Below are 15,159 nucleotides of genomic sequence, written 5' to 3'. Positions count from 1 at the left end.
TGAATTAGGGGAACTTTTCTGTCCTCTAAAATCATTTGAAAGAAAAATGCTCTAAAAAGTAGGCTAAATAGTGTTAACGGATGTAACTTTAGCCTATTTATTATACACTTTAAAAACTAGTGTTGAAATGTTAAAATTGAATGAGCACAGATTTTATGAATAAAACAGTGTATTTTTTTCCAAGATTCAAGTAGGTAATTAATTGAAATATGTTATAGGTGAATTCATAAATATCGGAACATTTCCAATTAGGCCTGTTGTCAGCGAAATTGAAAATGAATAAATAAGTGCACACATGTTCTTGCATAAGCTCCGCCTGTACCGTCAATAAATTATGCAATGTTTGCACAGCGTTTTTATTCACGCGCTGTGCACAACCAAAGGTATTTTTGCCTGTGTCGGTGTCTTGCAAAAGTTACTTTAGTGTAATTAATTTGTACTCTATCTCGTATCAGAATAACTGGATGGTTTTGATGAAGCCACTAGTTCTGATGGATGTTTTGACCGCAGGAGGCTGCTGGTTTGAGCACTAGGTTGTTTGTGGGTGAACCAAGCGGAATTTATAATGCTTGGCCGCGTGCCAAATGGAGGCGCTACATATCGGTCAGGTCACCCAGGATACTAATAGAGAAGAAATAATTAACTCTTTTAATTGTTCTTATCTTTATTCTTAAAATGCAACTTGCTGCTCCCGGGATAATCTCCAGACTGGACGTTTAAATCTCTCGCTGCTTTCGCCTCACTCGGATCGCTTCAGACTGAAACGTGTGGTCTGTAAGCATGGCAGGCATTCCCAAATCTTTCATTTATGTGTTCATAGGCTTTCTAATAACTGTAATCTCAGGATTAAGAGCCAGCTCTCTGCAGCAGGTTTTCGTGAACGATATTGTGGCTGTTTACGGAGAAAACGGTTCACTGGATCTCAATGGCATTAACAGTTTATTGGAGACAATTGTGCAAGACAAATTGGATCCCAACATTCCTCTGCATGCTCAGGTAATCTGCTCACTTTAGTTACTGGAAGTTATTTACTCAAATATTTCTCATTCTATATAGGCAATTGACTATGTGCCACACAATAAACAATTCATACTGTATAATTGGACTAGTTTTGTCATTCTTAGCTTTATTTCATTGACTTGACATTGTCCCTGTTTATCAGTGTGTGTCCGGAGAAGATATTCTGGTGCACTATGGGCTTCAGAACCTCTCTCATCTGACTGAGGAACATCTGGTCACTGTCTGCCCGGCTCTGCTCAACCAAGCTGTACTGCCACCCTGTTCAACTGAACCTCCAGTACACAGTGACATTGATCTGCGTGGTGAGTCTTCATCTGCTCAGAGGAATTGCAAGTCTGTGTAGTAGTCAAAGACCTTTCTCCTGATGTAATCTCGCATACAATTCAATTTCATATCCTTTAGTGTGGAGAATGGCAGAGAATGATGGGAAGTTTGCCATCTGAAATAAGTTAAAGTTAATAATGAAAATCTCAGAAGATACAAAAAAATTATGATTTAAATTTGTATAATTTTTGTATTAGTAGTACTAGTTTTGAACTGCTTTTATGCTTCAGTAAATATAAAAATAACACTGTATAACAATATTTATTTACATAATAGCAAACATGTACTGTATTACAGTAATGAAAATCACAGCTGAGAATAATTAATAGCAATTACAGACAATTGTGTTTGTTACAAAGCAGTAATCTTTCTTTAAGTAAAATACAACTTCTCATCAAGCTAATGCAAAAACATCTCAGTAGACAAAATAATATATCATTATATATTATTTATATTAGTATTTTTTGTATTAGTGATATTTTGTACTGCTTTTATGCTTATTTAATAAAAAATAACAGTTTTACTGTAATAATGAAAAATCACTTTTGAAAATTATGGCAATTGCATACAGTTGTGTTTAGTTGTCTTCAAAACAATGTCGCAAAACAAAATCTTTATGCAAAAAGCAAAAGCCTTTATGCAAAACAACTTTTGTATTAGTGCTATTTTTAAATAGTGCTATTTTTTTTTTTAAATAAAAAAAACTAAACTTATTAAAACATACTATATATAATGTATAATAAATTAAAGATGATTGTTTAATTGTCTCAGTAACTCTCAATCAGAGTTCATTGGTCACATAATTAAAAATTAGTTACTTGAAATAAACATTAACTGAAATAAAGTGTAAAAACTACAACTTATTTTTTAGCTAGTTGCCAAGGCAAAATGTATCATTTTCGTTTAGTTTAACGATGTACTCATTTAAGAAAAGTAAAATAAAAACTATTTAAAGCTACAGTATATGGACATATTTACGTAAAAAAGTATTAAAAATGACAAAAACAAAAAATTACTAAAACTTTAAATAAAATTAAAATGAAAAATATGAAAAAGCTATTCAAACTATTTATAAAAACTATAATAGTATCTCAGTGATATTAAAATAACACTTATCTTAATGCTAAACAATCTTTTACTATATAGAGTAAAAACGACACTGTTTTACAGTAGTGAAAATGTCATGAGGCAAAAATCTTTATGCAAAACACAATTTTCTTTATTTAAACCTAAACGATGAAAAGATGTATTAAATTTGTATTTTTGTACAAACAGGTGCATCTCAAATTAGAATGTCGTGGAAAAGTTCATTTCAGTAATTCAACTCAAATTGTGAAACTCATGTATTAATTAAATTCAATGCACACAGACTGAAGTAGTTTAAGTCTTTGGTTCTTTTAATTGTGATGATTTAGGCTCACATTTAACAAAAACCCACAAATTCACTCTCTCAACAAATTAGAATACTTCATAAGAGCAATAAAAAAAACTATTTTAGTTAATTGTTGGCCTTCTGGAAAGTATGTTCATTTACTGTATATGTACTCAATACTTGGTAGGGGCTCCTTTTGCTTTAATTACTGCCTCAATTCGGCGTGTCATGGAGGTGATCAGTTTGTGGCACTGCTGAGCTGGTATGGAAGCCCAGGTTGCTTTGATAGCGGCCTGTCTCTCATCTTCCTCTTGACAATACCCCATAGATTCTCAATGGGGTTCAGGTCAGGCGAGTTTGCTGGCCAATCAAGCACAGTAACACCATGGTCAATGAACCAGCTTTTGGTACCTTTGGCAGTGTGGGCAGGTGCCAAGTCCTGCTGGAAAATGAAATCAGCATCTCCATAAAGCTCGTCAGCAGAAGGAAGCATGAAGTGCTCTACAATTTCCTAGTAGATGGCTGCGTTGACTGTGGACTTCAGAAAACACAGTGGACCAACACCAGCAGATGACATGGCAGCCCAAATCATCACTGACTGTGGAAACTTCACACTGGACTTCAAGCAACATGGATTCTGTGCCTCTCCACTTTTCCTCCAGACTCCAGACCTTGATTTCCAAATGAAATGCAAAATTTACTTTTATCTGAAAAGAGGACTTTGGGCCACTGAGCAACAGTCCAGTTCTTTTTCTCCACAGCCCAGGTAAGACGCTTCTGACGTTGTTTCTGTTTCAGAAGTGGCTTGGTAGCCCTTTTCCTGAAGACGTCTGAGCGTGGTGACTTCAGTCCACTCCTTGTGAAGCTCTTCCAAGTGTTTGAATCAGCTTTGCTTGACAGTATTCTCAAGCTTGCAGTCATCCCTGTTGCTTGTGCACCTTTTCCTACCCAAATTATTCCTTCCAGTCAACTTTGTATTTAATATGCTTTGATACAGCACACCTTTCAGTAATGACCCTCTGTGACTTATCCTCTTTGTGGAGGGCGTCAATGTTCGTCTTCTGGATCATTGCCAAGTCAGCAGTCTTCCCCATTATTGTGATTTCAAAGAACAAGAGATACCCAGAATTTATACTGTAGGGATGGTCATTAATTGATGGTCATATTTTGAGATACTGATTTTTTACTTTCATGAGCTGTAAGCTTTAATCATCAAAATTAAAACTAAAAAACTTTTGAAATGTTTTACTTCCCATGCAATGAATCTAAAATATATGAAAGTTTCACTTTTTGAAATAACTTACAAGAAAAAATTCTAATTTATTGAGATGCACCCTGTATATTATTTTTATATTGCTTATTTAAAAAAAAAAAAAAGCTGTGTATTAGTACAACAGAGAAATACTGTAATAAAGTAATGAAAATAACTGTTGAGAAGGGCGATTGCAGACAATTAAATAATGTCACAGAGTAAAACTCTTTTTATTTATGAGGTGAAATGTGATTTACCTTTGTGTATAATTTTAGCTGTGTGAGCTCCCCCCTCTCTTTTTGCACACAGTATGGGGATTTGGCTTCTTGGCTGTTACCATCATTAATCTGGCCTCACTGCTGGGTCTGGCTCTCATTCCCATAACTAAAAAGCCCTACTTCCCCAAAGTGCTCACCTACTTCATTGGTCTAGCTGTTGGCACGCTCTTCTCCAATGCTGCTCTCCAACTTATACCTGAGGTGAAATGCTTTTCCATTTCTCAGTTGATCACATTCACATAGTTCAAAGTTTGCATTAGTCCCCTGGAAGCTTTCTTCAAGTCATCTAGGTCGGTTTAGCACAGTCTTCTAAGAGGTTATTGAAGGTCACATTGGTGGCACAACAGGATTATAAACCCAGTAACCTGCACTGGATTTCGCATTCTTGCGAAGTAGAAATCAACTTCCAACCGACAAGCTACCATTATACATCTTTAATTGCCTTCTTATCAGCACCATAATGCTGATGCAGATGATTTATACTTAAAATGATTGCATAATAATAAAATGCAAATGCTCTTTGAACTGGACTAATTCATTTTTAATGAGTGCAAATGCTCCAAATGTTTCTTGATATGTGATGACATGATCGTTGCACGATATGATATTTGTTTTGCAATGATTACATGTTGTAATATTTATTTTGGGTTTGCAGTTTAACAAACTAATAATGTGCATGTGCACACAGGGAACTCTGGCTATCTGCTTTAACTTGCTCAAAGATGCATGATTACCAGTACTTCCTCTAATTGAACAGGCCTTTGGGTTTGACCCAAAAGCAGACGGTTACGTTTTCCAAGCTGTTGGGATCTTTGGTGGCTTCTATGCGCTGTATGTCACTGAAAAAATCCTGCGGATAGTCCTGAAACCAGAGCATGAGGTGGGTTCATGTCAGGATTATGAAGACTGAACGTTTGAATGTTGTATTCATGTGATATCTTCATTAATTTTGTAAACTTTATATAATTTAAAACTAATCAACAATAGTAAAATATATATTATCTTATACTCATAGTTCCAATTAACTGCAAGCAAATAGCAGAGCTTCCTTAATGGTAAATGTCAGGTATTTATAGCATGTATGTTCTTTAAAACCATATGCAGTAATCATAGGATTCATTTTCGAACCCCAGCAGGGCCACGGACACAGTCACTTCCAGCCCTCAGAGGGGGTCCAACAGAACGGTGCCTTCAATACGGTGGACTCTGACTTCAACTTTGCCAGTAGCGACAAAGCAAGCATAACCTCTGACCCTCCAGTGGAGCAGGTACAACTGGTCCGATCTCACAAGAATTACACACAATGCCAAGAGATATGCAAATGGATTAAATATATCCCACTGGAAATGAAGCTAAAACTTGTGAACTACATGGTGAATTTGTTGTAGTAAAACTAGATTTTTACATTTTCTGTGGTGCTTGTCCATGCAAAAAACAGGATGCCAAGGAATTGCTTTGCGGTTGCTAAGGTGTTCTGGGTGGTTTTACACTCTTAAAGAGCCCACCTCTTCAAGTCTCTATGATTTTGTGCTTACTTTTGCGCAGCCTTAATGTCTGCAGCACAAACTGTGCAGGAAAAGTTACGCACCAAATTTGAATACTAATAGATTTATTCAAATCCCCATATAAGCAATTATATCAGTGATGCTTGGATTAGCAAACACCTCTAATTTTCATGATATCTATAAAGACTGTTTGATTATCACAGCAGTAAGCAATTTAAGATTACTTGAAAGTGTCTGTCGTTATCAAAAAGAGATAAATAATAATTATTTGTCATGACGACCAGGCTATTAAGTGTAACATCAGACTGTGGTCAATGGTTAAACCAGAATCTTGGGTCATGTGATAACAGTTCTCCTTCAGCAAGACCAAATAAAGTCCCCAATCAGCTGTTTAAGTGTCATTAGCATGTTACACAACATGACTGGAGTGTTTGGAGTTTTAAAAAAGCAGTTTTTTGCTACAGAATTAAGAAGTTAATAGCGTACAGGTCAGTGCAACTTACAGTCCAGCTGTAGAGACACACACAGCTGTGTTTGCTTTTCATCTGTCACAGCGGCCAGCAGAAACAAGATTGTCTTCTGCCCTTTGACCTACATCACGAGCACCATGCAATTGGGATCATCATTTCGCCCCTGCAACAATACAAAAAGTTAGACCTCGGGGCTGAAAGTAAATAGTATTGGAAATATGAACCCAGGGTTGAAACTCAAGAGATGTTGTTATAGTACAAAATTAATTTAGATGTGAACATCGTTGCAGGGGTATTGCAGATGGCTCAGAGGAAGACGGCTGGCCAGCGTGAAGACGGTGGCATGGATGATTTCCCTCAGCGATGCTCTCCACAACTTCATCGATGGACTGGCCATCGGCGCTTCGTTCACCGTGTCTATTCTCAGTGGCTTTAGCACTTCTATTGCTATAGTCTGTGAGGAATTCCCTCATGAGCTGGGTAAGAAAAATCCTGACTCATTTATCCAACCGGAAATGTTGTCAGCTCTGACCTTTAACCACTGTGCCAAACCCCCTCTGTGACTGCTGCCCTTTTAATATTGACCTTCATGAAAAAAAAACAAAAAAAAAAAAAAACACGTGAAGCACATTTGCCTGCTGTCTCCCTCTGTAGGCGACTTCATTATCCTGCTGAACGCAGGGTTGAGCGTTCCACAGGCCGTCTTCTTCAACCTGCTGTCTGCTATGTCCTGCTACGTGGGCCTGGTTCTGGGCATCTTGTTGGGTAGCGCTTTTGCCCCCAGCATCATCTTTGCCTTTGCTGGTGGCATGTTCCTTTACATCTCCTTGGCTGATATGGTAAGAGCAGTGTTGGTTAGAAAGCACATTTATTAAAGAAATGTATATTTTATTCTGTATGGATACATTAACTGATCAAAAGTGGCAGTAAAGACACTGACCCCCGGTTTCACAGACAAGGCTTAAGCGTAGTCCCAGGCTAAAATGTAAGTCTTGGCTGTTTCAGTTGAAATAAACTTGCACTGATCTTAAAATATATCAGTGCCTTTGTTTTATCTTAAGATGCACACCAGGAATGTTTTTTTATAAGCATGTCTATTAAAATTATTTAAAAGTCCTACTTGAACTATGACCTAATACCGGTTTAGTCTAAGCCCTGTCTGTGAAACTGGGCCTAAGAATGTTAGAAAAGATTTCTATTTTAACACCGCAAAAGTGTTTTTCTTAGTTGTTATTTTTCCAGTACACATAAAAAAAATCATAATTTACATTTACTTGAGAAATAAAATGATGTGAGATATAACATCATATTTTATGATGTCTTTTCTAAAAAAAAAAAAAAAAAAGATTAAAATTATGACTATTGTTCTTACACCATTGTCAGATTTTGGTTCGTTTTCTTACCCCACTGGCATATATTTTTTCTTGTATAAGCCATAAACATACATTTTCAGAACAAGACTCAATATCTTCTAATTTTATTTTTCAAGTAACTTAAACAAGTAATCTTGATTTAAGATAGGAAACTAAGAAAACATTTTTTTTGCAGTGAAATAAATGTTCTTTTGAGATTTCTTTCAAGAATACTGAAAAAACATATTCCACTAAAATATTATGCAGCACAACTGTTTTCAACATTCATAATCATAGGAAATGTTTATTGAGCGGCAAATCAGTACATTAGAATGATTTTTAAAGAATCATGTGACAGTAAAGACTAGAGTAATGGTTGCTTTGCCATCACATAAATAAATTACATTTTTAAATATATTAAAATAGTAAAAAAAAATAATATTTAAGTTTTTAAAACCCTTAAATTTGTGAATGGACCAGAATTTCGATCGTTTTTGGTAATCGTTTTTACTTAATTAGTATTTTTTCCTCTCATGACTTGAGCTAAATAAGAAATATTTTGTTAGCATTTTTTTTCCCTGAATTTATTGGTTCCTTGTAACAATCCTGACCAATCATTCTGGTCCTATACTGACACCTAGAGGCAACTTTTGTTTTTTTGTATTATTACAGATGCATTATTGAGTCTGTCCTCGCTGCAGCCTGTAGCACGATGACGTATACAAGATCAGATCCAATACATCGTGGGTGTTTGACGCGCATGCGCAGTATTGGATTTTAATGTGCATGTGCACATTGGGGCTGACATTAAAGCTCGTATTAAATGTAAATTTATTACCAGATTTATAGGTGCGTTTCATAGGCTTACACAAATGAAAGTATACTGTGAATTTAAACCAGTAGTGCAGGCTATTCAAACTTTAAGCAAGGATAGCATAGTTTTGAATGAACAAGTTTATTTTGTATAAATTTTTATAAAAGATTAATTTTGGAAATACAAATCTACTAATTACAGTTTTGTTGCAACTAATAAAACATTTAGTTTACCTGACGGAGGCGTTATTAGCCAGGTAAAGTCTTAATATAAATGTAATGTTTTTTATTATAGCCTATTGAAAATGTTTGTAATAGCTATATTAGAATAATATAAAATCTAAATAAACAAAATGGATCGGCATTCATTTAATATGCCAAATTAAATTGAAATAAACATGAGGGATATAATCAAAAAGACATTCAGGCTAACTCCGTCAGAGTGATGTAGCCTATATCTTTATAATTAGCTATTTACAGTGCAATGTCTGCATATGAAGAGTTAATTTGCAAAAACATAACTCAGTTTTTAACATTTCTCAGAAATCATGTTTCTTCATTGTGCATTCCAATTAATCTCAATCAAATACAGAATTATCTGATTTTTCAAATAAACTCTTCATGTCACAGTGCTTATTGTAGGCCGATCCTTATAATAATGGATACAGCACTGATGTGGGCATCCTGGCGATAACATGAAATGAAAAAAACAAAAATTGTAATGTAACAGGTCATCGCGTATTGTAATGTAGGTCATAAACCCTTGCTACATGTACTCGGGGCCGGCACGTGCATAGCCTATAGGCAGCACAATTACGGCGGCAAAAAGGACAGGCATTTTAGTTTATCTTTTGGGCATTCGTTTGGAATTATTGTACTCATATCAACAAGATATCACCCCTTAGTTATTCTAAATGACTAAATCTAAATGAACCCGCCCCCCACCTGAGCTACTCTCAGAGCCGATTCTCCCCATACGCAGAATACACAAGCTGCATAGCCCTTGCTCTCAAAGATGTTTTAGTTTCCTTTTTGAATTTGGCCAGCGGTTATGAAAACATGAACAATCATTTATTTTAATGTGGTGGGCTGTCACCCTCTCTACGTAAAAATCAGTCAAATCATTTAACGTGAATGTCTCTTGCTCGAGACTAAAAAAAAAACTATTTGAAAGCGTACCGAGCCGCGGAAGATATACTGTTTCTCGAGCGCTTTCCGAGAAACATGGACAAATGCGTTTCATTCATTCTTTCAGAGGATGGAGAGTGGGATCATTCGCGCAATCACTTGGTTGACCCACTTAAGTGATTACCAGCTTGCATCAGTTGCTTTTATAGTGTGCGAGTTTTGCGACTATGATAATTTTTTTTACTTCTAAAATGCTTGTTAACCAAGTTTAAATGTAAGAAATGTTGTATAGCCTACATGATTAAACAGTAAAATGTTGTTTTAAGAACTGTAGGCCTATTTGACGCAAATAAAAGGCATTTAGGCAAGAAAGAAAGAATTAAAAATAAATAAAAATAAGTGAAAATCTAAAACAAAACGAAAGCACCAGCAACTAAATAAAATAATCAAACATAAATAATCGTTTTCTAATCAATCTCAGCATGCTTTTATTTTGTGTTGCTAGTGGTTTGCGTCAATAGGCTTAAATTTAAAATGTTTGGTCTGCGCTCTGGAAGTGTTCTGTTAATTCTGCTAAACTTTAAATTACTAAAACTAAAATTAAAACGGAAACTAAACTGTATAAAAACTATAGGCTAGAAAACTGTTCACAATAAAAACTAAACTGAAATTTATAGCGAAAATTGAAAGAAATATTAAAATAAAAAAAGAATAATTAAAAAAAAAAAAATGCAAAACTATAATAACCCAGACACAAACGTCTTTCATTGGAGGAAGGGGATCCGCCAAATGAGATCATCGAAATTTGGAGGTGCGGACCAGGTTTGTTCAGATTAAGCCCTGACTACGAATAGCTGTGCACACCGGGAATTCGCCCAAATCTTCCCATGGCCACTTCAGGCTTGTACACTTAATTCTGCTTAATTAGCTATAGGCTATAGTGGTTATTTATTTATTATTATTTACTGCACTGCAGGGTTTTGCCTGCCCTGCATGTACTGCGTTAGACTTCACTTAGAATAAGTCCTTAGACAAAGTCGCTTTGGATAAAAGCGTCTGCAAAATGATTAAATGTAATTAAAAAATATTAATTTATTCGAGATACAGTGCATGCGCGTAAAACATCAACTAGGTATTGGATCTGATCCAGTACGTCATCGTGCTACAGGCTGCAGCGAGGACCTGTTGTGGCATTATCTACCTTGTTAGTCAACGCAGAAGTAAGCCGTTTTCTGCAAATGTGCAAGATTTCCGGTTTGTTAGCTGCCGTAGGGAAATAAGGAGAAGAATAACAGTGTGCAGTAAAAGGTAAAACTGATTGCACTACAACCCTGTGTTCATAATTAAGATAATACATTAAAATAATATGCAAAAACACACCAATCTGCAATATCAAGCAGCAAAAAAAAAAAAAAAAGCTGTTTTGCACAGCTAAAAATAGCTGGATGCAGATGAGACCGGAAGACAGACACATTAAATATACAAATGGCCGCGACCGCTCTTACGGGAAAAATAAGGTGTTTGCCTCGTAATGCATTCTGTGATAAATAAAAGAGGCATTAATGAGAAACTAGTCATGTTTCAAAAAGACAACCCAATGATGTGACCCGCTAAAAAAAAAAAAAAAAGCAAGCATTTATTAGGCTACTCATTTAGATGGGAGTGTTTTTTTGAAAATATTTTTCAAATGTATTCATTTATTTAGGGTTGAAATGAGGAGTAAATGACTTTGGCTCCAGTTTTAATGACTGAACGGAACATAAATCTGTGTTAGCGGAGCAAACACTGACCATCTTTCTCTCTCACCTAGCTGCCTGAAATGAACATGATTGCCAGTGAACAAGTGCAGAGTACAAAGGTCGATATAATTTTTTTTGCCATCCAGAATGCAGGTATTCTGACAGGATTTGCCATGATTCTTCTTATCACATTGTATGGTGGGAACATTAGCCTGGGCTGAGCCCTTGCTTCAAACTGCCCTTAAATTCTGTGCCCATTCCAGATCATACTCTCATTTAAGCTATTTATTTGAGAATAAACTACTTAATTCTATTATTAAACCATTTATACAGAGGAAACTCGAAAATCATTAGGTGTAAAATAATTTGATTTCTCAATATGTATAATTTTAGCCATTTTATACTGTTGTAAATAACTGACTGACCTACTAATCATGTTTTGTAGAAAAGGCACATTGTGATTTATGGCTCACATTTGGTGCTATTTAAATGATCAAGTTTGTTACTTTGTACAATAGGAACTTTGAAAATCATGCAAAATAAAAAGACAGAACAAAACTGTATTAAAAAGTCCAAATTTATGTTTGTTTGTTTTTCATTGGACACATCCATCTGTTATACAGCTGATGATATATCTATATATTTAATTACTTAATATTCATTAAACACAATTTACACTTAAAAGCATCTTTAAAACAGTACAGTCAGTGCAATATCTTTATAGAATCAAATTAAAAACATTTTCTCTCCAAAAATATACATCTATATAGATCTCAGAACATTAATTCTAACCCACTTTACAAGAAGTAATATGAGAACTTCAATCACACCAGGAAGTAAAATAACTTAAACAGTTTTGACTGAAAGTTATTGGGTGAATCTCACAAAAGAAGGTCATATTTCACCCTAAAATCAAAATAAATAATCATTATTTTTGAGATATTGTCAAGTGTTTATACAGAATTGTAGTAACTGTTGTACTCCCATAAATGTAAATTACATTTAAAAAAAAAAAATCTGCATGCATTACTGTGTCGTGAGAATTTTTGGTGGAAATGTGCTTAATTTTCATGAATGTCAAAAAAAAAAAATCTTATTGGTCCTAAAATTTTAAATTTATTATTTTGATTTTTTTTGGTGAAATGTGACACATTTTCATGCAACTCATCCTATTAGGAGGCACATCAGCTCTAAAAGACCTAGAACAGCACGGTTCTACTTCATAGTCACTGAACCAGCAAAACAAACAGAATGGCACAGAGTAAAACGCACACGTACGGCAATACCGCGGAAGTTCTAGAAGCACTTATATATGAGGCACTAAACGCAGAGCTCGGGCCAAACCACACCACAGAACAGCACGATAGCCCGAGGGGTTGTCCTGGCAACAGGCACGACTAATGCAGAAGTCACCACTGTACGCATCACTAGCAAATGATTGACACGTGAGAGAAGACTGCAGCTTCATCTTGGATCTGTCAATGAATTAAAAAGCCACTGAGACCTAAACCATCATACTATGGTATATAACACTGGTCTGCTTTGTATTAGCTGAATGAAATCCAATACTTGTTTCTTACTAATTTAGGGCCCTATGAAATCGGTTTTATTCTTTTTCAAAGTCCTGTTTTTTCCATTTAAATTTTTCTGGATTCCGGTTAGGGTATTCCCCAACCCTTTAAAAATGTTTCAATAATAATTGTATTATTAGTATTAGTACTATCATTACGTTCTGTCAGTTTCTAGAAGTTAAACCAGACTTTTATTTTGAGTTTCTGTGACGACCTTTAGGTTTCTGTTTGTATATGATATGACGATAGCTCATTAAGTGACTCTCAGATTGTAGTTTGCAAATTGTAGAGATTATATTCATGTGCTCATATATTGAGGTGGCAGAGGCTGGAAACACTGCGAGTAGTGTAGTCTACTTTTTTATCAATCCAAAATTTGGCAAATTCGTGTCATTCCATGATAACCGGATTCTGTGATCCCGTCTGCGTTTTCTGCATCGCAGAAATCAAAACCTAGTAATTTTGCGCCGCTGACTTCAAAAACAGTGTCTGTTGTGCTCTAGCACGTCACACTTTCTCACAAAAGGCATGCATTTTGTGGCATCTGTGTTAAATTCAATATGGCATCCAACCTGATTATGGTCGATTCCGAATATTCCCACAATCTATGAAGTGCAGAATAAAAAGCAGGCGCAAGTCTTTGAGCGAGCTTGGCAGAACTTGATTCTCGGGCGTGATGTGTGCCGGTGAGACGAGGTAGATGAAGTCAGACAGTCGTCCCATAGGTGGCTGAGGCTGCACCCAGCACGTTTACTGGGCAACAGCCTGCCAATAATGCAAGCCTGATGGGGAGTGGAGTGTCTAACCAATCATACATACAATATCTAAGGCCAGCCTCATGAATCCAGGGCTGACCAGTCACTGTACAGAAACCACATATACACTAGCCAATATATTACAACACTGCGTTCGCCTCTAGTTTTAGCTTTACAATAGGACGAGTAGCTTTACACGACTGTCTACTATGTCAAATAACAGTAACATTTATTTACTTACAAATCAATGCTTTCACTAAAACATGATAAAGCTATGTCGGCTTAAAGGTTCATATGCCCAGTTACTGGCACCACGTTAAATACCGCATATGCTACGTGAATGTTTTATCAAGTATCATATGGAATTATATTACTATTAACACCAAAAGTGGTGCATATGTCCACAAACATTGCAGGGAATTTACAAACATTCATCCTTCGTAAAATCAACAACTCTAAGCATTTCACAGTATTTTTCGGTACCACACACGTTCAAAAAGCTATTGATATTCTTCCGTCAAACGGCTGTAATGACGCCGCATTGTTTCTCGCACAAGATTACGCCTCCAGTCTCACAGCTGAGAAAGCTACAAAATTTATATACAAAGACAATAATCTCTCCCCGATCCACGTGTACAATCAAATGTGCTCTTAATGAAGAAGAACTAGAGTCGTTTGTACATTTATACTGCATTATTTTGGTTCAGATACTTGTGGAAAGCTACTAGGGGGCTGCTATTGCAGATAAACCTCAAGTAAGACATTAATCATTATAAAGACGAAAAATGACAAGGTGAGTCACAGTATGTACCATAAACCAAAAAGGCCATAGTCACATATGAACTTGGCGATGTTCACAAAATGGCATTTGTGATAAAATACTGGTTGCTTAATATGTGCCGTCGCATTTCAGTTATGGACTACTTTAAGACCATATTCCCTTTGAAAATAAGACGCGGTTTGACAATCAAAATAAAACCAACAAAAATATCTACACCAGTATGAATTAAGGCGGAAGCAGGCCGGAAACAGGCCGAGGGCAGCTAGAGTCCTGAGAAACAGACTGCAGTGATATCGTCAGACGGGGCGTTTGGACACTACAGACTATGAGATGATAGAGATGTCTGCGTAACACATTCTTTTTTAGCTAAAGTAACATTGATACCCACCCAGAGTGGAACAAAGAACAGAGGACAGACTAAGAGAAAAATTGTCAAGGCGACAGTAAAGGGCTGTCAATGAACTGTTTGTGCGGTTTGTCACTGCCCACCATCACTGGGAGCTAGACTGTCGGAACGGCCTTCCTTCAAACTGCCTGATTGTTTCTTCTGCTTGGTCTTGGACTTTCTCAGCATGCAAACCTAAAAAAGAAAACAAAGCCTTTTTAAATACACGGAACTTTATATTAGAACTGAAGGCTAACAGATGGTGAGAAAGCAAAATTCTGGAAAAGAATGATCTTTGATTCTATTAACAATTCTGGAACATCTGTATTTCTTCCACTGGAGAAGAAACACTTTTGCAATTAATTGTGAAAAGACAAAAGAGGCCACAATGTGAATTACAAATCAAACTGTGGG

At 36.0% G+C, this 15,159-nt stretch overlaps 2 protein-coding genes across 2 annotated transcripts in view; one reads left to right on the top strand and one right to left on the bottom strand.

Moving 5' to 3' along the window:
• Positions 1–334: 334 nt before the first annotated feature.
• On the top strand, positions 335–11,833 carry LOC306852979 (metal cation symporter ZIP8-like). Its single transcript, XM_079390115.1, has 8 exons — positions 335–996; positions 1,163–1,322; positions 4,278–4,447; positions 5,004–5,126; positions 5,380–5,514; positions 6,512–6,701; positions 6,876–7,060; positions 11,325–11,833. The coding sequence occupies exons 1-8, from the start codon at positions 781–783 to the stop codon at positions 11,472–11,474; spliced, it is 1,329 nt and encodes a 442-aa protein (XP_079246241.1). The 5' UTR covers positions 335–780; the 3' UTR covers positions 11,475–11,833.
• The window catches only part of LOC306852978 (diacylglycerol kinase theta-like), a 57,150-nt gene continuing 53,804 nt past the window's right edge, over positions 11,814–15,159 (bottom strand). The window contains exon 23 of the mRNA XM_079390114.1: positions 11,814–14,940. Coding sequence (XP_079246240.1) covers positions 14,839–14,940 — 102 coding nt within the window. The 3' untranslated portion in view covers positions 11,814–14,838. The remainder of the gene's footprint in view (positions 14,941–15,159) is intronic.

Source organism: Barbus barbus (genome assembly GCF_936440315.1).
Source record: "Barbus barbus genome assembly, chromosome: 33".
NCBI classification, from domain to species: Eukaryota; Metazoa; Chordata; class Actinopteri; order Cypriniformes; family Cyprinidae; genus Barbus; species Barbus barbus.
The sequence above is the reverse complement of the archived record's forward strand: the minus strand, read 5'-3'. Positions and strand labels throughout refer to the sequence as shown.